The sequence below is a fragment of the Sorex fumeus genome, unplaced genomic scaffold, assembly GCF_029834395.1.
Source record: "Sorex fumeus unplaced genomic scaffold, SorFum_2.1 ptg000082l, whole genome shotgun sequence".
NCBI classification, from domain to species: Eukaryota; Metazoa; Chordata; class Mammalia; order Eulipotyphla; family Soricidae; genus Sorex; species Sorex fumeus.
Window position 1 is genome coordinate 930,052 of NW_026606139.1, and position 23,383 is coordinate 953,434.

The 23,383-nt window shown below is 56.6% G+C and overlaps 1 protein-coding gene across 4 annotated transcripts in view; it reads left to right on the forward strand.

Annotated features, from left to right (window-relative positions):
- The window catches only part of ST3GAL3 (ST3 beta-galactoside alpha-2,3-sialyltransferase 3), a 195,811-nt gene that overhangs the window by 170,613 nt on the left and 1,815 nt on the right, over nt 1-23,383 (forward strand). For all 4 annotated transcript variants that reach the window (XM_056130874.1, XM_056130872.1, XM_056130873.1 and 1 more), the window contains 6 exons: nt 1,701-1,795; nt 4,301-4,364; nt 4,908-5,003; nt 5,168-5,354; nt 19,915-20,061; nt 20,738-20,884. In XM_056130874.1, coding sequence (XP_055986849.1) covers nt 1,701-1,795; nt 4,301-4,364; nt 4,908-5,003; nt 5,168-5,354; nt 19,915-20,061; nt 20,738-20,884 — 736 coding nt within the window. The remainder of the gene's footprint in view (nt 1-1,700; nt 1,796-4,300; nt 4,365-4,907; nt 5,004-5,167; nt 5,355-19,914; nt 20,062-20,737; nt 20,885-23,383) is intronic.

A 23,383-nucleotide genomic window follows, 5' to 3' on the forward strand; every position in this document is an offset into this window, starting at 1 on the left:
GTGTGTGCGTGTGTGTGTATGTTTATATATGTATATATTCTCATACATATGTGAAAAAAGGAAAATCAGTATGGACATACGCCAAGCAGCCTATTGTCTTTACATTGCGGAGTTATGGGTATTTTTTTTTTGTCATGTGCCTGTATTGTTATCAGAACTGACACAGAGTGATACAAAGGTTTATTTTCAAAGTAAAAATTAATGCAATGAACTTTCTGATCAGCGGGAAGAAAAAAGAGAAGGGAGAAAGAAAAAGAAAATTCTGCAGAGGCCGCTTGGCTGGATTCAGGAGGTTTTATTAGCATAAACCAGCCAGTACGTCTTGAGAAACAGATAAAATCCTGTCTAAGCCTGACTCAGAAACTTTGCAAAGAGCTTGTCAGCTCAGCCCTGACCCTTGGGGCGAGGCTCCTGCTGCAGGCTCTTGGGGGACTGCGGGGCCTCCGCTCAAATACCAGCATTAGCCTCACTTGTCCGTGCGGGGTCTGAAAGCTGGGCTCAGCCCCTCAATGTGAAGCGGGGTGTGCTTGCCCAGAGGCCCGGCAGAACACACCTCTCCCCGCCAGGAAGGCAAAACTGTCCTCCAAACAGCCCGCAGTGGGGGTACGGGGGTGTCGGGCGGAAGTTGTCACTTTCGGCTAGTGCACCCCACACAGTATTGGCGTTCTCCTGGGTGCGTGACGGTCGTGCCGGGGGTGGGGGTGCTAAGGGGGGGGTGACGTGTGTCTGCTGGGCTGAGTGGACTCCTGGCTTCATCCGGCTCATGGGCTTGGAGGAGCTTCTCCAGGGTTGAGCTTGTCCTCGGGTGGGTGGCCTCAGCCTCTGCGTGTCGTTCTCAGCTGGGAAGGCCCTGGGATGCCCCTAGGAAGGCTTCCGTCCTGGCAGGCTCTGGGTCTCCACACCAGGGTGCGGGCCCCACGTCCCATCACGTTGCCTGATGTCTCTGTAGAGTCCGCCGCTTCCGTTCCGTCCTCTCCTCCCTCTGCCCTGCCTGCTCCTGCCTGGCCCCTCAGCAGTCCCAGGGGTGAGCTGGCCTTTCCCTCCCTCTCCCGTCTCTCATCCAGGCAACACTAGTGATCTCTCCCTTTGGGTCTCGCTCCCTCTGCACCCCTGGGGGGGTGCTTAGCCTCTCGGCATCCTTACTGCCACCAGGAGGCTCTGCCTCCTCCCGGGCTCTGTTCCTTCTCTTCTCTCCCAAACCCCTGAGTTCGTAGCTCTTCACCCCCTCACCCGCTCCTCATGAATTCTCTCCCCTCCACATCCTGTGTGGCCCACCTTCCAGAATTCTCTCCAAAAACCCGTCTCCCTGCTCTGGCTCTGCTCTGGGCCTTTTCCTGCTCGGCTTGATAGATGTGCGGGAATAATGTGGGTGCGGTGACTTTGATGGATGGAGCCACAGACAATTGGCTGCGGAACTGCCAGCTCTGAGACGTTGAGGCTCGCCGAGCAGATCTTGTCTCTTCGTTCCTCCAGCTGGCCACGTTCAGACGGGCCAGGCCTGCGCCTTCAAACTCAGGCTCCCCTGAACAATATCTGCCAGACCCCACACAGCTGCGCTCCAGCCGGCCAGCGGGGGCCGAGGGGTGGGCTGACAGGTGGGAGGCTTCCCCAGCTCCAGGCCGAAACGGATGCCCAGAGCAGGCCGCTGGCACTCTGCCTGGTGGCGTTTGGGGACCCTCGGCGGCACTGTTGTCTTCCAGGTTCTCCAAGCCAGCACCCATGTTCCTCGACGACTCCTTCCGTAAGTGGGCTCGGATCCGGGAATTTGTGCCACCCTTTGGGATCAAAGGTCAAGGTATGTCAGGAGCCGTGACTCACTCACCCTTTGTACCTCCTCCCCTAGACCCTCTGCCTCCATTTCCGGTCGGGGCTGGCCCCTCGTCTGGGCGAGGTCCCTGTCTGCTGTCCTCTCCACTCTCCACAATGCCCCCTTGCTGCCCCGCTCTTCCCTTCACTCCTGTCCTTTGCTTTGCTAGAATGTGCTGGAGAGCCAGGGCCGGGTATATGTGTAGGAAGCACCACTGGCTCCGTCCTGGGGCAGGAGAGAACCCCTCAGTGCGGGGGGCAGTGAGGCCATTAGGAATGTCAAGGAGAGGGAGGGCCAGAGACCCTGGCACTGGGGGGTCTAGGTATGAGGAAGAACTTCAGAGAAAAGAAGAGGCCGTCCCTGACTCATCTCCGCCGTCACCTGCTCCATTCTTTGTCACTTTGACTTTGGCCCCCTCTGGTCCTCCCTTGCCCTGACCAGGACTGGCCTTCGAGCTCTGTTCAGACTCTCCCTGTCCCCTGCCTTCAGGCCCCTCCCAGATGTCCAACAGCTATTTCCTTTGTCAGGGTTCCATGCAGTTTTCGGATCAGAGAGGTAGATCAGATTCTGCCTTAGACTAGCTATGACCTTTGACAACTAACGTCACCTGTCCGGGCTCTAGTTGGTCGGTCAAAATGGAGAAGATAAGGTCACTGTCTCTGGTGGTGGCCCGGATTAAATAGCTCTGGGGCCAGCGCAGTGGTGCAGTGGATAAGGTGCTCACCTTGCATGCCTGACCTGGGTTTGATCCCCAGCACCCTACCTAGTTCCCAGCCCCACCTGATTTGATCCCTGAGCACAGAGCCAGAAGTAAGTCCTGAGCATGGCCTGGTGTGACCTCAAAAGCAAAACAAAACAAAACAAAAAACCCAGAATTAAAATACTCTTAAAGGGCTGATATCATTTGTCCAGAGGAGTGAGGTTTACCTGGGTCTGACCCACCCTCCCTGAGAAACAGACAGTGACCTTCACAACCACGTCGACCTTGGCCTGCGAGGACAGACCTGGGGCTGGAGATGGCCTTTGTCCCGTGTGCGTGTAGCCCCGCGGTCTGCTTTCTTCTTTGAAGTCCTCAATCAAGACTTCCACAAAACGAGGAAGAAAAGGCCGGTGCCAGGCCCAGCAGCCTGCAGGAAGGGAACACCCACCAGTTTTATTCATTTGCTTCTGTTCTGGGGCCACACCTGCCAGTGCTCAGGGTTCACTCCTGGTGCTGCACTCGGATCGTTCCTAGTGGTGCTTGTGGGTCTATATGGGGTGTCAGGGGTCGAACCCGTGTTAGCCACATACAGGACAAGTGCTCTACACACTGCACTATTGCTCAGGCCCTGTGTTTGTGCATTCCTCTGGTGACATATTTACACAACCATTTAAAATATGGTCTGTTTGCATATCTGATACCGAACAAATGGTGCTATGTGTGCATGTGTTTTCAGACTGGGTTTCTGCTTATGCTTTTCAGTTGCATCAGGAGACACAGTTCTGGGGCCTAGCTTTATTATATTATTTTTTTGTAGCTGCTATGTAGGTGGCCATGTGCCTCATACTTGATCTCTCTTCCTTTGATGGGCATCTAGGTTGCCTCTAACATTCTACAGTGAGTGGCCGGAGCAATAGGACAGCAGGGAGGGTGTTTGCTTTGCCCACGGCCATCCTGTATGGTCCCCTGTTCTCCGCCAGGAGTAATTCCTGAGTGCAGAGTCAGAAGTAACCCCTGAGCATCACTGGGTGTGATCCAAAAAAGAAAATAAAAATAAATAGATAAATAAATAAAACACTAACATTCTACAATGAGCACTGTTAGACGAGGCTCCTGAAACAGATGTGTGGGGCTTTGATGTTATATACCTGGCAGCAGAGTGCTCGGTCTTGATCTGCGGACACTTGAGGTTCTTTCTGCTTGATAGGATTGAACTGCTCCCCACTGTGGTTGTCCAGCTTGCGCGCCATCATCTTTGGAGCTTTGTGTACATTGTCTTTTCATCTTCCCTGTGGCCTTTGTCTCCTCTGTGTTCTGCGTCTCCTATGGCCTGTGGCTCTGTGGCCTGTGGCTCTGTGGCCTGTGTCTCCTGTGGCCTGTGTCTTCTGTGCCTGTGGCCTGCGTCTCCTGTGACATATGTCTCTGTGGCCTGTGTCTCCCATGGCCTGTGTCTCCCATGGCCTGTGTCTCCCGTGGCCTGTGTCTCCCATGGCCTGTGTCTCCCGTGGCCTGTGTCTCCTGTGGCCTGTGTCTTCTGTGCCTGTGGCCTGCATCTCCCGTGGCCTGTGTCTCCCGTGGCCTGTGTCTCCTGTGGTCTGTGTCTCTGTGGCCTGTGTCTTTGTGGCATGTGTCTCTATGGCCTGAGCCTTCATGGCCTGAGCCTTCATGGCCTGAGCCTCCTGTCCTGTTTGGTGTCCAACCTCCCCTCTATCCATAACTCCTGCCCACCTCGGCTTCCACATGCCTTGGGGACTTCAGTGGCCTCTGACATCGCCTCTCCCTTCTGTGCACAGACAATCTGATCAAAGCCATCCTGTCAGTCACCAAAGAGTATCGCCTGACCCCGGCCCTGGACAGGTGAGCCACTGGCCCCCGCCTCCCCCTTGGCGGCCATGGTGGTGGGTACAGACATTGGAGCCCCAGGCGACTTTCCCAGGGCTGCATCACCCAACTGGGCACTTGCGGGGGGCCCAGAGTGCCTGGCAGGATGCCTCAGATTACAGGGAGAGCTGAAGGCCCAGGGTGGGATCAGCAGGTGTTGGGTGGGGGTGCGAGTGGTGGGGGCTGCCCGGGCAGCAGAGACAGCTATGAGCCAGCAGACCCTGGAGGGGGTGATGTCAGAGCCCGGGGGTGGGGGCAGGGGGCAGGAGGCTACTAGGGTGAAAGCACCCGGGCTTCCTCGCATTCCCCTCTCCCCGAAAGCTGCCCGCCACCCCATCGCCCGGGGGGAGTCTCTGACCCAGTGCCGGAGGCCCTCTTCCTCCACCCCCATTTTTCTGGAGGAGTATGGAGGTTGTGGGGAGGTTGGGGAGTCCCAGGGATGTCTGAGGGTACCACGAGGCCAGAGGGTGGGGCAGGAGACCCGGGGGCAGCGGTCAGATGTCTGTGCCTCTCCCTCAGCCTCCCCTGCCGCCGATGCATCATCGTGGGCAATGGAGGGGTCCTTGCCAACAAGTCCCTGGGGCCCCGCATCGATGACTATGACATCGTGGTCAGGTGAGTGCCCCGACCCCAACCCCAATCCCGCCCCCGCGCCCCCTGGGAACAGCCCATCCAGCTGCTCACATCAAGAGGAGCACGGGGTCGGAGGGCCATGCTGGCCCCTTGGGGGTCTCGGGGCCTCCTAAGCCCGGGCCGGCTCTGACTTGCCATCTCTGTAGACTGAACTCGGCTCCCGTGAGAGGCTTTGAGAAGGACGTGGGCAGCAAGACCACCCTGCGCATCACCTACCCCGAGGGCGCCATGCAGCGGCCTGAGCAGTACGAACGTGACTCCCTCTTCGTCCTGGCGGGCTTCAAGTGGCAGGACTTCAAGTGGCTCAAGTACATCGTCTACAAGGAGAGAGTGGTGAGTGCCGCCCGCGGGCCCCGGCCTGCCGCCTCCCACGGAGAGCCAGTGGACACTTCTCTCAAGAAGCGTTAACGACTCGAGGCTGCAGGCTCCTGGGCACCCAGACAGGGAGGGCAGAAGACGAAGCGGGGGTCTTGGGCAAGCCTCCCAGGGTTGATCCTGCACCCAGCCAGTTTCTCCCCAGCACCCGCCAGCCCTGCCCTGGCGTGGGTTTCCCAGGAAGGGGGGCTCACCACCACCTGGAGGCACCTCATCTCCCCAGACCTCCCTCACCCTCTGAGTTCTCCAACCTGGCCAGGGCTCCTTCGCTTTCTGAGCAAGAGGACGAAGGCCTTACGTGGACGCTGCGGCCATCAGCTTGAGGGTTCCCCCACCTGTCAGCCTGGCATCTTTCCGCTCTGGCCCCTGCTTGAAGCAGCTCTCCCTGCGGTGGTGTGGTGCTTCTCCCTTTCCTCTCGCAGCCAGGGGCAGGGGCTCCCAAGTGGCCCCCACTGAGTGCTCTCCTTCTCAGGGCTGCATCCATCAGGACACTCCTCCCTCTGGGGCGCCCCCCCCCCACCCACACACACACACACATAGTCTCTCCCGCCCCATCCCATCACCATGGCCCCAGGTTCACCCCGAGCTGGTGGCTCCTTCCGGAGCTAAGGGGAGCTGGGGCTGGGGCCACTGAACAGGAATCTGGGGGTCTCAGTGCGATCTGGTTTAACTCCACAGCCCTTGCCTCAGCAAGGCCAAATGCAGGCAGTGGCAAGTAGGTAGCAAGCTCGAGAGAAGACAGACGTGAGGTGCAGGCGCCCAGGTAGGTGGGACAGGGCGAGGGAAAGCCACCCCGGGACCCGGAGCCCACCCGGACAAGGAGGCAGCCTCCCGGCTTCACCCGCCTCCCCAGACAGGAGGAAAGGGTTTGGATTCAGCCCACTGCCCACACAGGTTGGGTAGGAAGTGGGGGCTGATGCAGCACCCCACCATTCTCAGAACCCTGGGGCCTGGGATGCTGGTGGCCTCGGTCCCGGGCAGGGCTTGGCAGCAGAATTGGGAGGCCAGTTAGGCTATTTGTCCACTTGGGGGCCATGCCCAGCCGTGCTCAGGGCTTACTCTTGGCTCTGTGCTCAGGGATCACTCTTGGCGGGACTTGAGGGACCATATGGGGTGTCATGGGTCGAACCCAGGTCAACCCTATGTGAGGCAAGTGACTTATCCCTTTACTGTTTCTCTGGCCCACAGTTGGGCGTTTTGTAAGAAAAAATTGCAAGAAATCACATCCACTTTGGTAAGCCCGGGGAGCCTGTGTGGGGACTGGCTTCTCCTCCTGACCGCTGCCCATCTATCGACCCTCTTTGGCCACTTCTTTCCTCTGCCATGGTGACACTTGTCAGAGAGCTCCTGGAGGGCAGGGCCAGATCCCTCAGCTCCGTCATTGTAAATGCCCTGGAATTGGCCCAGCACCAGGCCTGCTTCCTGCTGGGCAGGCTGGAGGAGGACAGGCCTCGGGGAGGAGGCCGGACTGCCGTGGGGTCAGGGCCCAGCAGTTGGGCAGCACCACATGCCCCACAAGAAGGAAGGGAGTGGAGCCACCTAGAGGGGCACACAGCCTGCCCTGGGCCCTCGGGGAGCCAGGCCCCGGCATCCGTGCTCAGGGGTGCTGGGCCGGCCTGGGCGAGCCAGTGGGGTGAGAGGTGAGAGCAGCCCTACAGGCTTGAGTGTGAGCTCGGACTCCACCCCTTCGTAGCTGGGTGCCTTCAGCAAAGTGCATAGACCCCTTAGCCCCGGTCTCATCTCTCGGGCACGAGTAGTGCTGCCATCACCCAGGGGTTTTTCTTGGTTCTGTTTTTGTCTTCAAAGTTAAACGAGAGGGCCAGAGAGTACAGTGGTGTGGGCATATGCTTTGCATGGTTGACCCCAATTCAGTGCCCTGAACCACCTGGTGCCCTGAGCATCACTGGGTGCAGCCCTGGAGGTCCCCGAGCACTGCAGAGCCCTTACGGGGTTGTATCCTCAGGTCTAATTGGCTGAGGCTGCAGGGAGGGGGCCCCCGTTTCCCGAGCACTGCTTGGGAGGCCACCTAGAAAATTTGAACAGGGCTGGAGGGGGAGACCCCAGGGCCTCCTGGGAAAGGCAGCATAGGTGGGCCAAGAGTCTGGGAGGGACCAGGTCCATAGTACGGCCGGGAGGGCGTTTGCTGTGCTCACGGCCAACCCAGGGTCAATCCCTGGCGTCCCATATGGTCCCCCACCACTGCCAGGAGTGATTCCTGAGTGCAGAGCCAGGACTAAACCTTAAACACTGCCAGCTGTGACCCCGCCCCCCTCCAAAAAAAAAGAAAAGAAAAACGAGTCTGAGGAAGCCAGAGGACACGCCACACCCTGGGTTCCCACCTGTGAGGCCTCCCTGTGGCAGAGATGGGACTGATGCCCATTTGCACCCAAGCCCACACTTTGCTCAGGCCTGAGGGGTCCAGAGCTTCCCAGCTCTTCTCAGAAGGAGCCCAGTGTGGGCACCACCTCACCGCTGGGCGCCTAGAGAAGGGGTGAGACTGGCACACACACAGACCCCACACAGAATCGGGCTGAGGTTTCGGGATGGTCCGACTGGGCCTGGCTTATGCCAGCCGCTGGGTTCTGCCAGCCCTGCTGCCTTCCAACCTCGCACTCAGTCTCCCGAGTCTGATTCTCGCTTTCATCAGCATCTGTCTTGGAGAAGTTCGGTGGCTTCTTGTCAGGCCTTCTGGCAACCCCTCTGTCCACGTCCTTAGCCCCCCAAGCCTGCCCACTGCCCGTCCCTGGCTCCCGTGAGGACCTGGGGGTGTTTCTGGAAATGCACGTGGAGCCGTACCTCCAGCCTTCAAGTAAGAAGGGGGCGCGTCGGCTCTGATGAGCTCGTTCAGGAGGAAGGGGAACTGTGCCTGCCCCAGAGCTGCTAGAAGACCCCACTGGAGACGCTGGGCCGTCCCCTTCCCCATAGCCTGGGACAGATGCGGAGACCGGCTGTGCATCTACTCAGCTCCCCCAGGAGATCCACGGGGGGCTTTCCACCCTGTACTGCTGTCAACCCCATCTCCTACAGAATTGGGAGGCTGTAACTTTTAGTTTGGGAGACAAACTTTTTTTCTATGAAATGTTTCTGGAATACCAAAAAAAAAAAAGAACACATAAAGACTCATTTACTCACCCTCTCTGGCCTCACTCCACAACTTGAGAAGGCAATCCTGAGTTACCCATCAGGCATCCTTGTGGCCCTTCCCCTGGCCTGGTTTTAGTGTCATTCTTGCAGTGTCTGTTTGTACGCTTCTGGGATATATTCATAGACCGATTAAAGATAGTGTCTTTTGGAGCCAGAGTGAAAGTACAGTGGGGAGGGTGTTCACCTGGCACATAGCCAACCCAGGTTTGAGCTCCAGCATCCCATATGGTCCCCCAAGCACCGCAAGGGGTGATTCCTGAGTCAAGAGTCAGGAGTAACCCCTGAGCACCACCAAGTATGGCCCAAGAGCCAACATATACATATATACATATACACATATATATATACACACACATATATATATACACACACACATATATATGTGGATCACTGTATCACTGTCATCCTGTTGTTCACCGATTTACTCGAGTGGGAGCCAGTAACTTCTTCATTCATCCCAGCCCTGAGATTTTTTTTTTTTATTAGTGAAACACCATGAGGTACATTTGTAGACTTACAAATTTTTGTGCTTGGGTTTCGATTATACAATGATCAAATACCCATCCCTCTACCAGTGCCCATTTTCCACCACCACGGATTCTAGTATCTCTCCCCCCCCCCCCAACCCCCCCCCCCCCATCCCAGCCTGCCTCTGTGGCAGGGCATTCCCTTTTGTTTTCTCTCTCCTTTTGGGTGTTGTGGTCTGCAAAAGAGGCATTGAGTGGCAGTCATGTTCGCTCCATAGTCTACTTTCAACATGTATCTCCCCTCCTGGGAGGATCCTCCAAACACCCTTTATTTGGTGCTCCCTTCTCTGTCTGAGCTGCCCTTTCCCCTAAACTGCCCGGCTGGCCTCTAAGCCATGGAGTAATCCTCCTGATACTGATCTCGGCTATTCTTGGGTATTAATCTTCTATTTTGTCACTTTATGTCCCCCAGATGAATGCGATCTTTTTATGTCTATCCCTCTCTTTCAGACTCATTTCGCTTAGCATGATACTTTCCATGTAATACCACTTGTATGTAAATTTCATGACTTCATCTTTACTCCATTGTGTAGATGTACCAAAGTTTTTTAACCAGTCATCTGTTCTTGGGCACTCAGGTTTTTTCCAGATTCTGGCTATTTTAAAGAGTGCTGCAATGAACAAACAAGTGCAGATGTCACTTCGACTATACTTTTTTGCCTCTCTGGGATATATTCCCAGGAGTGGTATTGCTGGGTCAAATGGGAGCTCAATTTCTAATTTTTTTAGAATCGTCCATACTGTTTTCCAAAAGGGCTGAACCAGTCGACATTCCCACCAACAGTGAAGGAGTGTCCCTTTCTCGCCACATCCACGCCAGCATCGGTTGCTTTTGTTCTTTTGGATGTGGTCCAGTCTCTGAGGTGTGAGATAGTATCTCATTGTGGTTTTGATCTGCGTCTCCCTGATGATTAATGATATAGAGCATTTTCTCATGTGCTTTTTTGCCATTCAGATTTCTTCTTTGAGAAAGTTTCTGTTCATTTCATTGCCCCATTTTTGGATGGGGTTGGATGTTTTCTTCTTGTGGAGTTCAACCAGTACTTTATATATCCTTGATATCAACCCCTTGTCAGATGTGTATTCGGTGAATATCCTTTCCCATTCTGTAGACTGTCTTTGTATTTTGGTCACTGTTTCTTTTGAGGTGCAGAAGCTTCTTAGTTTAAGATAGTCCCATTTATCTATCTCTGTTTTCACTTGCTCGGCCAGTGGCGTGACGTCTTTGAAGATACCATTAGCTTCAATGTCATGGAGGGTTTTGCCAACTTTTTCTTCAATGTACCTTATGGATTCCGGTCTGATGTTGAGGTCTTTAATCCATTTTGATCTTACTTTTGTACATGGTGTTAGGCAGAGTTCTGAGCCCATTTTTTTGCATGTAGCCATCCAGTTTTGCCAGCACAATTTGTTAAAGAGGCTTTCCTTGCTCCACTTCCTTCACTTTTCTTGCCCCCTTATCAAAGATTAGATGATCATATGATTAAGGGGAGATGTCAGTGTATTCAACTCTGTTCCATTGGTCTGCAGTTCTGCCTTTGTTCCAGTACCATGCTGTTTTGATTATTACCGCTTTGTAGTAAAGTTTGAAGTTAGGGAGGTTGATTCCTCCCATTTTCTTTTTCCCAAGAATTGCTTTAGCTATTCGTGGGGGCTTATTGTTCCATATAAATTTCAGGAGTGTTTGCTCCATTTCTTTGAAGAATGTCATGGGTATCCTTATAGGGATTGCATTGAATTTATACAATGCTTTCGGTAGTATTGCCATTTTGACAATGTTAAGTCTCCCGACCCATGAGCAGGGGATATCTTTCCATTTTCTCGTGTACTCTTTTATTTCCTGAAGTAGCGTTTTGTAGTTTTCTTTGTACAGGTCCTTTACTTCCTTAGTTAAGCTGATTCCTAAGTACTTGATTTTCTGGGGCACAATTGTGAATGGGATTGTTTTTTTTTTCATGTTGCTTTCTTCTCTCTCACTGTTTGCGTATAGGAAAGCCATGGACTTTTGGGTATTGATTTTATAGCCTGCAACTTCCAGCCCTGAGATTTTAGCAGCTTCTCCTTACTCCTCTTTCCCTACACTGCCGTATTGGAGGCTCTTTCAGGGTCAGGGGAATGAGACCTGTTATTGTTACCATTTTGGGCATATTGAATACACCACGGGTAGCTTATTAATATATACACATTAATATGTAAAGGTAAAGGTAAAAGGTAAAGGCCCTCCCGTTGATCGTCGATTTGCTCGAGCGGGCCCAGTAACGTCTCCATTGGAGACTTTGTTGTTACTGTGTCTGGCATATCGGATACTCTCGGTAGCTTGCCGGGCTCTCCGAGAGGGGCGGAGGAATCGAACTCGGGTCGGCCATGTTGGCCGTTTGTAAGGCGAACGCCCTACCCGCTGTGCTATCGCTCCTATATTAATTTTAAATAATAATAAAGACGGCCTTTTGAAGCATGAAGAATTGGATTCCAGCCCTGCAGCCCAGTGTTCCGGCCCCAGGCATCGTTCTCTCTCCTTCATAGCCACCAACCTGTCTCCTAGCTCCCCCCTCATTGGCCCCCTGACCCCCCCCCACCAGGCCCCCACACCAGCGGACAGCTGGAAGGAATGGTTTGTCTCTCACCCGTTGCCAGGGTGCTATAGCCCGCGTGTGTGTACCTAGGTAAATCGGTGGAAGACAGGCTGGACCCCAAGCCGAGGACCCCAGCCCTGCCTGGAGGACAATCTTTTCCATTCCCACCCTGGTGTCCTCTGGTCCTCTCTGGCTTCTCCTGGGCATCTCTTTCCCCTTGGCCATGGTTGATCTTGTCCCTGTGGTTCTCAGATCTTCATCTCGATAAGCCAGTGAAAGCCGAGCAGGCCTGGCGCCCGGCCTCCGTGCGTCCACTTCGCACAGGCCCCCGCCGGCCCCGCCGCCTTCGTTGCTTTTCCCAAATATAGCTTTCCAAAAGGTCCTGTGACCCTCTCCGATATCATACATCAAACTGCATTCCAAACGGACGCAAAAGTGAAATAGAAAAATACGACCTAAGGAAGTGTTGAAGCCAGAAAAACAGAAATCAAATCTGGAAAAGGAAAATAACTTTCAAGGGATCCAAAGGGCCAGAAGAAATCAGATTTGATAATATATGAAATTTCAACTGAATTAACAGCTGCAGCAACAAACCTGGGTCGCATAATACTTTGAGAAGTATACTCAGGAAGTAGGACAGACGAACGGCTCTAGTACCGTGGAGGGTGCCGAGAATGCCTCGAGGTTGGGGGAAGAAGTCCTGAGGAGGGCTGGAGAGCTTGTGCAGTGGGTAAAGGATTTGCTGGTTTGATCCCCGGCACCCCGTGGGAATTCCCTCGAGCCTTGCCAGGCGTGATCGCTGAGCACAGAGCCACGAGTAAGCCCCTGCATACTGCTGGGGGGTGATGGGGAGGGGGGGCACAGCTGGAAAAGCAGGAGAGTGTGGGAGGTCACAGGGAAAGGAAGATGCCGTCATAGCCACACTGAGGAGCCTGGCAGGGCTGGGCTGGGCCAGGAAGGTCCGGGCTCCTGTGGGTGCTGTTTCTCACCGCTGCAACACTGAAGCGGAGCTTCCACACCAGCTGGGGCGCAGTGCACCCCTGGTGGGGTCGGGCACCAGGAACCTTGGGTCCCTGTGGGGATTGGAGAGGCTTCCCTGCAGGCGTGAGTGAGCCTGCACAGGCCGTGCTCGGCACACCGAGCCCACCCAGGAGCAGTGAGCGTCAGCAAGGCTTGCAGGGACAGGGTGGCCAGACCAGACCCCCACACACACACACACCCCATCATGGCCTCCAGGACAGTCTGGAGAAGCCGAGTACAGAGAACAGGTGGGCAGCGAGCACGTTCGTTTGGACCCTTTCAGACCGGGACTGGCCGAGAGGCTCAAATGCACATGGGAGCCCTGAGTTCAAGTTCCACGTGTGCCCTGAGTACCAAGCCAGGAATAGCCCCGGCACCCCCAGGCGTGGTTCCCACCCCCCAAACAAAGCCGGAGTGAATCAGTAAAACCAGTTGAGCGGAGCCGGGTGTGGTGTGGGGGCCGCACTCCCTGAGGCCTGGCAGGAGGATGTCTGTCCCTCGCCACAGGGGTGTAGGAGTGTGACCCCAGGGGATCAGGAGGGACACAGTCCTCACCCCAGGCCCAGACCCCCGTCTAACAGGTAGGCTGGGGTACCCCACCTCATGCTCCCCACTTCCCAGGACAGGCCGGGGCCAGAGGCGGGCTCGGGCTGGGGCTGGCCTTCCCTGCACCTCAGCACGCCCCTCCAGATCTCCCAAGGCAGCACCCTCATTCAGACCTGGCCTTCCAGATCATCTTGTTTGTGTTTTGTTTGGGGCGGGCAAGAAGCTTGGGCCACACCCAGCCGTGCTCAGGGCGGGCCCACTCCCGGCTCCCAGCTCAGGGGTCACTCCTGGCGGTGGTGCTCAGGGAACCTTAAGCAGCACAGGGGATCGAACCCGGCTCAGCCACGTGCAAGGTAAGAAGCGCCCTTACCCCTGCACCGTGCCCTGCCCCCTCACTCTCTCTGGCTTCCAGGTGGCTTTTCAAGGGAGGCGCCGATGTATTTCATTAAATAATTTGATGCCTGGGATTTATTCAGGTATTTGGAACCTAAAATGTAAGCGTGTGGTACACGGACCCATTTATCAGTTTGTCCCCGGCCCTCTAAGTGTTAGGGCTGAGCCGGTGTGGCTGTGGCTGGAGCTGGAGCTGAGGCCGAGGAGTCAGGGGCCAGAGGGTGAAGGGGCCCGTAAGCCCAGGTGACAGATGGGTGCCCAGACTCGGGCCTGCTGACTCGTGAGCGGACGGGCAGCAAGTGTGCAGTGTGCGTGGCTTTAAACTCGCGGGCCAGGGAGGAGCCAGTGTTATGTCCCTGCTTTAGTAGGTGAGGATTAAACAATGGAATGCATGGAGCAGGTTTCAAAAAATAAATGAGGGCCGTGAGACTTCGAAAGCAGAAGGATCTTGCCTGGGGACCCAGGGTGAGAAGTCTGGGTTGTCTGAACTCAGGAACCAACCTCTGGAATAATTAAGGCGTTGCAGCACCCCAGGGGATGGGCTGGAGAGCAGAGTCGGGAAGGATCTGGGTGGGGATGGAGGGGCGTCCTGCCAAGCACAGGCTTGGTTGTTGCTTGGTTTCTAGAGGAACGGGAGAGGCCAAGGGAGACCGAGGGTGCAGATGGGGTCATTGTCAGGGAAGAATGGTAGCCCCTGGACCCTGCAGGGGCCTGTCACAGTGTGTGTGTTTGGGGGCAGGGAGACAGTGCGGGCTGGAAGAAGGAATGCTCTCAGGGCCTCGGTTGCTTTAGGAAGGAAACTGGACCAGATGCTCTGAAAGGTCATTGAAATCGGTGAGTGAGGGTTGGTGGTGGTTGGAGGTAAGACAGACCATACCGAAAATGAAGGGCTTCATGCTCACCCATGTTTTGATTTTTTTTTGTTTTTGTTATTTTTTTCTCTTTTTGATTTTTGGGCCACACCCAGGACTTACTACTCCTGGCTGTGCACTTAGGGATCATTCCTGGAAGGGCTCTTGGCAGGGGGGAGCACTATATGAGGTCACTGTCACTGTCCTCTCGTTGTTCATTGATTTGCTCGAGTGGGCACCAGTAACATTGTGAGACTTGTTACTGTGTTTGGCATATCAAATACTTCACGGGGAGCTTGCCAGGCTTTGCCATGCGGGTGAGATATTCTCGGTAGCTGCCAGGCTCTCCGATAGGGGCGGAGAAATCAAACTCTGACCAGCCAGCCAGCCGGCCAGCCAGCCGGCCGTGTCAGCCACATGTAAGGCAAACGCCCTACCCACTGTGCTATTGCTCCAGCCCACTATATCAAACCCAAGTTGACCATGTGCAAGGCAAGTGCCCTACCCCCTGTACTATCACTCTGGCTTCTTTTTTAGTTTATTTTTTAATTTCTAATTTTGGGGGGTTTGGGCCACTCCCACCGTACTCAGGACTTACTCTTGGCTCTGCGCTCAGGGATCACTGAGCCTGGTGGGGCTCAAGGAACCACAGGGGATGCCAGAGATCAAACCCAGGTCAGCTTTGTGCGAGGCAAGCTCCGCACCTGCTGTGCTATTGCTCCAGCCTCTTGCCCACCTGTCCTGGTGTGTGTGGGCTACTTACCATCAGATGAACCCTGAGCGCGGAGCTGTCCCCCTGTCACCAGCCTTTACTGAGAGGTCCGTGTGTTCACAGTTCTCTTTGTCCAGCCCCTGACCTGCCCTGGTGTATGAATACTGCATGTGGACGATTTGGGCTCTGTCTTCCATGTGTTCTCTCCAGTAATTACAGATGACGTTTTCCTCCCTCTTGGGCTCTTGCTCACGTCATGATCATCCTTCCCGTATTGAGATGTTCCTGCTCCGTCAGCCCCATCCTGCCCACTAGCTTGGGAACTCCTTGAGTGTCTCCGGTGCTGTGAGGGATGGGAGGCTTCCAGAAAATTCCACCAGGTTCCAGGTGGCACAGATGAGGGGTCAGGATGTGGCCTCGCTCTCCGCAGGCTGCTGGCTTGTGGTTTCCCACCACGCCCGCCTCCCATCCCTTTCCCTGTCCCGCCGTCTCCCGCAAAGCGTTGGTGCTTCCGGGACCGTCTCTCGGGGGCCGTGGTGCCCGGCTCTTGCTCTGAAGTTCGCACATCCCCTGACGTGGGGTCTCGGCCTCCTCTCAGGGTGCACGAGACACTGTGTGGATGTGCCCACATGTGCCTGATGGAAACGAGAAGCCATAAATTTTCTTTTAGGAGACAGAATGAGGTTCTGCTGGTACTTGATGTTGTTTTGGCTTGAAAGTCGCAGTACCAAGATCTGATCTTGATCTCATTGTTTCTCCTTACCCTGAAATTCCTGAGGAGCCTCCACACCCAGGCAGGCACCTCTGGGGAGAGCAGGGAGACGCGCCAACCCGCTCCCATGCTGGGACCCGGGACCCTACCCATGGCTCCTTGCCCCAGAGCCCCAGTGGCCGGTCGCCAGGCACACCAGGGGCTGGGCCTCAGCTTACCCAACACTGCCTTGGAGGGGCAGGGAGTCACACAGAGGGTATGTGTATGTGTGCGTGTGTGCATGTGCGTGTGTGTGTGTGTGTGTGTGTGTGTGTGTGTGTGTGTTGTGCAGCAGCACAGTGTCATCAGAGGAGGCATTTCTCTTCCGGGGAGGGAGTAAACAGAGACCAGAGGCTTCTCAGCCCCTTTCCCTACCAATTTCAGGGAAAACCCCACTTCCCTGGTGTCACCTAGCAGTGACACGCGGGACTTCCCCAGGGACAGGCCCGGTGCCCTGTGTGCCCAGGATTCGTACCCCAGGGAGAGGCCCGGCCCAGGCTTTGGCGCTGTGGCCCTTCTCCCCACTCTGCCTCCTCTTTTCCTCCGCCTCTCTGAGCCCTGGTTCCCTCTGCCTAACTGACCAGAGGGACCTCCTGGGGGCAGGCGTCTGGGGCTGCGGGGAGTCCCGTCACCCCCTGGCTTCAGGCCCCTGACCCCTGAGGTGGGCCGGGGTGAGGTGCAGGGTGCTGGGCAACCGGTGCCCGCCAGCGTGACGTGACGTGACGCAGAGTGTGTTACTTCCTCTCCCTCCTGCCCTGCGCGCTGGGTGAAAGTTGAAACAGCGTCAAGAAGGCAGTTCGAGCAACTTGAGAAATTCCCTGACCGCATAAATAAAACAACTCCTGTGAAAACTAGCCTGGAGCCCTGCCGCCCCCTGGCCCCGCCCCCACGGTGCCCCCCCAGCCCCACCCCCACGGCGCCCCCCGGCCATGCCCATGCCTGGCGCTTCCCACCCTTTCCCAAGCTGCCCCATGCATCCTGCTCCCCAGGCGTGCTCGGGGCAGGTGTGGGCACGAACCCCGGGTGGGGACTGCCTGCGCCTGCCAGCCCAGGAGGGGGCCCCCCGGAGAGGGCCCCTGCCACCCAGCCACCTCCCGCTCCACAGCAGACCCCCCCTGCCAGGGCTGCTTCCCAGCTGGGCACCACTCGGCCACTTCTCCCCCTTCCTCTCCGGCCAGGTCCTGTTTCCCCTGCCCTGCGCCCCCTCCTGGCATGGGAAGCCTGACGGAGGACAGGCCGGGGTCTGTCATGGGCTCCCGGGGGCCAGGACACGGAGAAGGTGGCCTCCAGTACCTGCCCTTTGGACCCACATCCTGTGACCCACATCCTGCTCAAAAATCCAGCTGGACGATTCGTGTCTCATTCAGTCTTCTTATTGTCAACTTGGGATTTCTCCCACCTCCACCTCCACCCCGAGTTTATACTTTTATGTGAAACACAGTAATAATAAACAGCTTTTCACAAAGGTCTTCATACTGATCACTTTTACCAGAGAAATATTGGTATCCTGAGACGTAAACAGCTTTGCGGCTCCTGATGCCTATTTTCAGACGGCTTTCGAGAAAAGAAGCCACCTGGCCGGATCTTGAAGAGCAGGAGTGCCTGCTCAGTGTGCAGGGGGCCCGGGTTCGATCCCGGGCACCGTATACCCTCCCTCAGCCCCCAGCACCAATCTGGGAATAGTCCTAAAGATCACTGGGTGTGACCCAAAGAATAAAAAACGGAAAAGGAACCTAAAAATATTACTAAAAAGAGCAATATTGATGAAGAAACAAAAACGAAAATAAGATTATTTTTCATCCTCTCAGATATGAACATATATATGCCCTGAGCATCATTGGGTGTGATCCAGTGATTAAATCAAAACTCTGAAAATTCTCACAATTTATTCCTATAGCAGAGTAGAAGACTTCTGACTTCTTGCACCCCGCAAGTGCTAATATATATACAATTTATTTTGGGGAGCCATTCCCGGCAGGGCTTACTCCTGGCTCTGCACTCAGAGCTCACTCCTAGCAGGCTTGGGGGGCTATATGGGGTTCTGGGGATCAAACCTGGGTCAGCCACGTGCAAGGCAAGTGCCTACCTGCTGTACTATTGCTTCAGACCCATATATACACATTTATATACACATATATGTGTTCATATCTGAAAGGATAAAAATAGTATCTTATTTTAATTTTCATTTCTTTTTCATTCTTGTCTATTAACATTTATGTTCTTTTTCCACTTTTTATGGAATCTTGTTGATTTTTCATGAATTAAAAATAAAAATTATTCTTTGTGACAGAATTCTTCCCTTATTTTGTTGTCCTGTTAATTTTATCTATTCTGTTCTTTGGTAGCAAAGTACTAAGTATTTGCAAAACCTATCTTTCTCTGTGGGCTAGAGCGATAGCACAGTGGGTAGGGCATTTGCCTTGCACCCGGCCGACCCGGCCAACCCAGGTTCGATTCCTCCACCCCTCTTGGACAACCTGGCAAGCTACCGAGAGTGTCTCGCCCGCACAGCAGAGCCTGGCAAGCTACTTGTGACGTATTCAATATGCCAAACACAGTAACAAGTGTCCCAATGGAGACGTTACTGGGCCCGCTCGAGCAAATCGATGAACAACGGGAGGGGACAGTGACAGTGATCTTTTTCTGTAATGTTACATTGGTATTTAGGAAATTCACTGATGAAATACACATTTGAGCTTTCTGTTTTTTCTTAGCGTTTCGTTATTCGGTATATGGCTTGAGGGTAAGAAATAAGTGGGTCTTTTTTCTAACAGGCAGTTTTGCTGAGAAGAACATCTTGTTCCCATTAATGGTGACTCTTCATGACATAGGTACAGGTGGACAGACAGACAGATGGACTGAAGGACAGGCAGGTGCGCAGGGATGTCCCTGTCTGGTTGCCTTGCGGTGTTAGTTTGTTTTGTTTCGTTACGTTTGTGGATCGGACCCAGCTTTGCTCAGGGGTCGCTCCTGTCTCAGCACTCAGGAATTACTCCTGGCGGTGCTTGGGGGACCATATGGGATACTGCGTAGGCAAAGGCAAAGGCCCTCCGCGCTGTCCCGTCATTCGGTTCCCAGTTTTTGTCTTGATGCACGTCTGTCACTGTTTTCATAACTGTACTCTCAAAATAAACCCTAATTCTTCACTTTGACACTCTGGAGGCTTTCTGGTATGTTTGGGGCCCATGCCCAGTGGTGCGCGGGGGTCCCTCCCTGCTGGAGACGGGAGATCGCGGTGCCAGGAATGCTGCTCTCGGCCCGCGGGGAGGGGCGCTGATCTCACCTGCTGAGTATTTGAGATGAGTTCTTAGAATATTTCTGCTGAATTTCAGACTGGAAATTTCTTCCTGTTGATTTGTTCTTGTCTGATCTGTTTTGGAGGCCCCACTGAGTGGTGCTAGGGTCTGGGTGCTCGGGGCTTGATCCGGACAGTGCTCAGCGCGTGGGACGCAGGGCGGACCCTGAGATCCCACGTGCAGCTCCTGTGCCCCGGCCCTTCGCCGCGGTTCCATGGAGTCCCCTGGGAGGAGCTGGCCCCGGGGACTGCTGGGCCCTTCATTGAGAACCTGCTCGGTCTCCCACCCTCCTCACCCCGCCGTGTCGCGCAGCCGAGGGCTGCGGTCTTAGGGACAAGCTCACACGCTGTCTTTATTTTTCAGGTTCACTTTAGAGCAGTTGACAGAGAGCAGGAAAAGGCAGAGCAGAGGGCAGGCAGGCGAGCCCCAGATTGCAGATGGGCAAGGCCGGGCCCTGGGCTGGTCAGTGCTGCCCGCAGGGAGGGCGCAGGACCCCCCTCAGGCCGGAGCGGTCCCCGCATCCCGCCCCACCGTGGCATCTCCCTGCCCACACTGCGGTCCTTCCAGAAGCTCCTCATCCCACCCCCGCCTCTTACCCAGCCTCATCAGACCACTCGCCCCGGGGTGCACACTCTGGGTCCCTGCCAGCTCCCTGGTCCACCCCCAATTTGTCCCCGCTCATGCCCGCTCACGCTGTGTCCACAGAGTGCGTCGGACGGCTTCTGGAAGTCTGTGGCCACGCGGGTGCCCAAGGAGCCCCCCGAGATCCGCATCCTCAACCCCTACTTCATCCAGGAGGCAGCCTTCACCCTCATTGGACTCCCCTTCAACAACGGGCTCATGGGCCGTGGGGTGAGAGCAGGGAGGACGGGCAGGGCCCTGGGGTGGATGGGGGGGGACAGAGGGGCCCTGGGGGAGGCAGAGGGGCCCTGGGGGAGGATGGGGGGGCAGAGGGGCCCTGGGGCGGATGGGGGGGACAGAGGGGCCCTGGGGGAGGATGGGGGAGGCAGAGGGGCCCTGGGGCGGATGGGGGGGACAGAGGGGCCCTGGGGGAGGATGGGGGAGGCAGAGGGGCCCTGGGGCAGATGGGGGGGACAGAGGGGCACTGGGGGAGGATAGGGCAGAGGGGGAGGATGAGGTAAGGGGGCCAAGGGGCCCTGGGGGTGTGGGGAGGCAGAGGGGCACTGGGGGGCCGAGGGAGTATGAAAATAGGCGGACAGAGGGATCCTGGGGTGATAACAGGGTAGGAGGGAGCAGAGGGGTCCTGAGGGGGAGTATGGGGCGGGGGGTCACAGGTGTGTGGGGGATAAGGGTGGGGAGGAGCTGAGGGTTCTGGGGCATAACAGGGTAGGGGGGAGGGGGGTTTGGGGAGACAGCAGGCCCTGCAGGGGGCGGGGGCGGCAGGGAGGGTGCACTGCAGAGCGGCCCCCAGGGACGGAGCTCAGCAGGGGCTCTCTGTCCGACCCCCCCGACCCCCCCGGGTCCTGCCCGGCGCCGCTCCAGCTCTGCCCGCCTCTCCCTCCCGCAGAACATCCCGACGCTGGGCAGCGTGGCCGTGACCATGGCCCTGCACGGCTGTGACGAGGTGGCGGTGGCAGGCTTTGGCTACGACATGAGCACACCCAACGCGCCCCTGCACTACTACGAGACCGTGCGCATGGCCGCCATCAAGGAGGTGGGCCGGGTGTGGGCCAGGGCTGGGCGGGGGCATGGCCCCCGCGGCCGCCGCTGAGGGCAGTTGCGCCAATGCATGTGAAGGGATGAGCCACGGTTGGGCTGGGTGCCCGAGCGCCCCAGGAGGCCCTGACCCAGTCTCCGCTGAGTCACCAGGGCCCACCCCTCCTCCGGGCCTCGGTCCCCGGGCACCCCCGCCTGGGCCCCTGAACCCAGGGCCCTTCGCCTCGGCTCCTCCTCCCTGGCCCACACCCTGCCTCCCTGCTCTTCCCCAGCCAACATGCCAGGACTGGTGCCAGCTCCAAGCTGTCCTCCCTGCCACCTTGTCCCCGACCACTGTCCTCACCCCTCCAGCAATCCGCTCACTCTGCCTCTCGGCCCCGGCTGCCCCCAGGGCTGCCCCTCCCTCCTCCCAAGCAAGCACTGAAGTCGGTTTTTCCAGCTGACCCATCTGTGCCCTTAAAGTTCAAGAGGCATCAGGGGCTGGGGCCGGAGCGATAGGACAGCAGGGAGGGCGCTTGCCTTGCTCGCAGACGACCTGGTTTCCATCCCCGGCCCCACACAGGGTCCCCTGAGCGCAGATCTGGGAATAACCCCTGAGCATCTCCGGGTATGGCCCTCCCTTCCCTCCAGAAAAGCATCAGGGGCCCCAGGATGTGGCTTGGTCGTGCCACCGAGCACGTGCCTCATCTGCAGGAGGCCCAGTGTGACCCTGGCAACGTGGAAGTGCACACACACACACACACACACACACACACACACACACACACAATCAGTTTCTAAATTCATAAGCATTAACGTTTTTAAAATACTTCCGCCGCTGTCATCAGACCACTGGAAAGACTCAGGAAGGCCTCAGAGGCAGAGAGAGACTCAGGAAGGCCTCAGAGACAGAGAGAGACTCGGGAAGGCCTCAGAGAGACAGAGAGATTCAGGAAGGCTGTCCATGGGAAGGAGTATGGGTTTTACTCAGAGACTGATGGGAACTACAGCAAGCTTAGGGCTGCAGATTGATACCCAGTAAGTCACTGTGGCTGCAACATGGACCTGCAGGGGCGCAGGCTAGGAAGAGAGACTAGTTGGGAGGCCGTGTGGGCAGTCTTGGCCAGAGATGAAGACTCAGGCCCAGAGAGATACCTCAGCAGTCTGAGCACATGCTTTTGCATGTGGGAGGTCTGGGTTCAATCCCCAGCTCTGCATGGTCTCCCAAGCACCAAGCTGGGAGTAGCCTCTGATCACTGCCAAAATGATGAACGCCTGACCCCACACTGTTCAGGGCCAATAGGACAGGAAAGAGGCTTCTTTTGTGGGGGGAGGGGAGCAGGGGGGCACACCCAGTATTGCTCAGGCACCATGCCTGGCTCTGTGCTCGGGGCTTCGGCCAATTGATCTGCCGTCCTAGGATTCTGTGCACCGTTGTAGCCACCACCACATGGAAGGCAAGTGCCTTACCGTCCACACTGTCTCTCAGGCCTAAGAGTGGAAACCAGTGGGACACCACTCGCCTCCCCCGGGGCTGCTTCCTGCCCACTGCCTGCTCCATTTGTTCTAGACCTTATTCTGCAGAGCTGCAGGCTCAGGCTCAGAAGCCCATCTGCTGGGCCCCTCCCCGTGAGGGGCGGAAGCGTGGGACCACTTTAGAACCTATCTGTGTGGGGTCACACTGGGTGCAGAGAGGTGACATGGCACCGAGTGGAGAGGGCCCGGCCCGGAGTCCTCAGTGGCCACTGTCTGCTCTGATGACCAGCATGAACCCTTCCGCCGCTGTCATCAGAGCACTGGAAAGGCTGGGCTCCGGGCTCAGAATCCCAGCTGTCGCCTTGGGTGCTGCAGGGGTAAGAGAGCCATTTGGCACCCTCACCGCCCCCAGGAACCCTTGGCCCCACCTCTGGGCTGGCTGCGGGGCCACAGAGCCCAGGGGGAGGGCATCACCAGCGGTGTCCCCATGTCCCGTGCCACAGGTGAGCACAGAGAAGTGACCCAGCTGGGAATGCCATCGGCCAGTGAAAGCAGTGCCAGGCAGTGCGGGCCCAGAGGGCAGTGGCCACACCTCCAGTGTGGGAGGGACAGTGCTGGGGGCCCAGGGGGACACTCAACTCCAAGCAGAAGGGCTTCACAGCCCCCCTCTGAGATCTTGGCTGGAGACGCGGAGAGGGATTCTGGGGTCAGCAGCTGTGCCTGTTTCAGTGAGAAGCAAGACTGGCCAGGGAAGGAGGGGAGCCAGGCGAGAGTGGGGGCCGGGCAGGGAAAGGCCCCCAAGAGAGCAGCCCCTCCCCCGGGCCCCACTACCCCAGCGTGTACTAAGCTGTTTGTTTGCTTTGCGGTGGTGCCTGGGATTGAGCCCAGGGCCTCACCCGTGCAAGTGCTCCACCGCTAGGCCCCTTCCCACAAACTGAGCCCGCGCAGGCCTAAGTGGAGGGGGTGACCGTGAACTCCCCGTGCCCCTGGTGGCCGGCCCTCGCCAGCCCTTGTTTCATCTGTCCTGCTCAGGCTCCCCCTT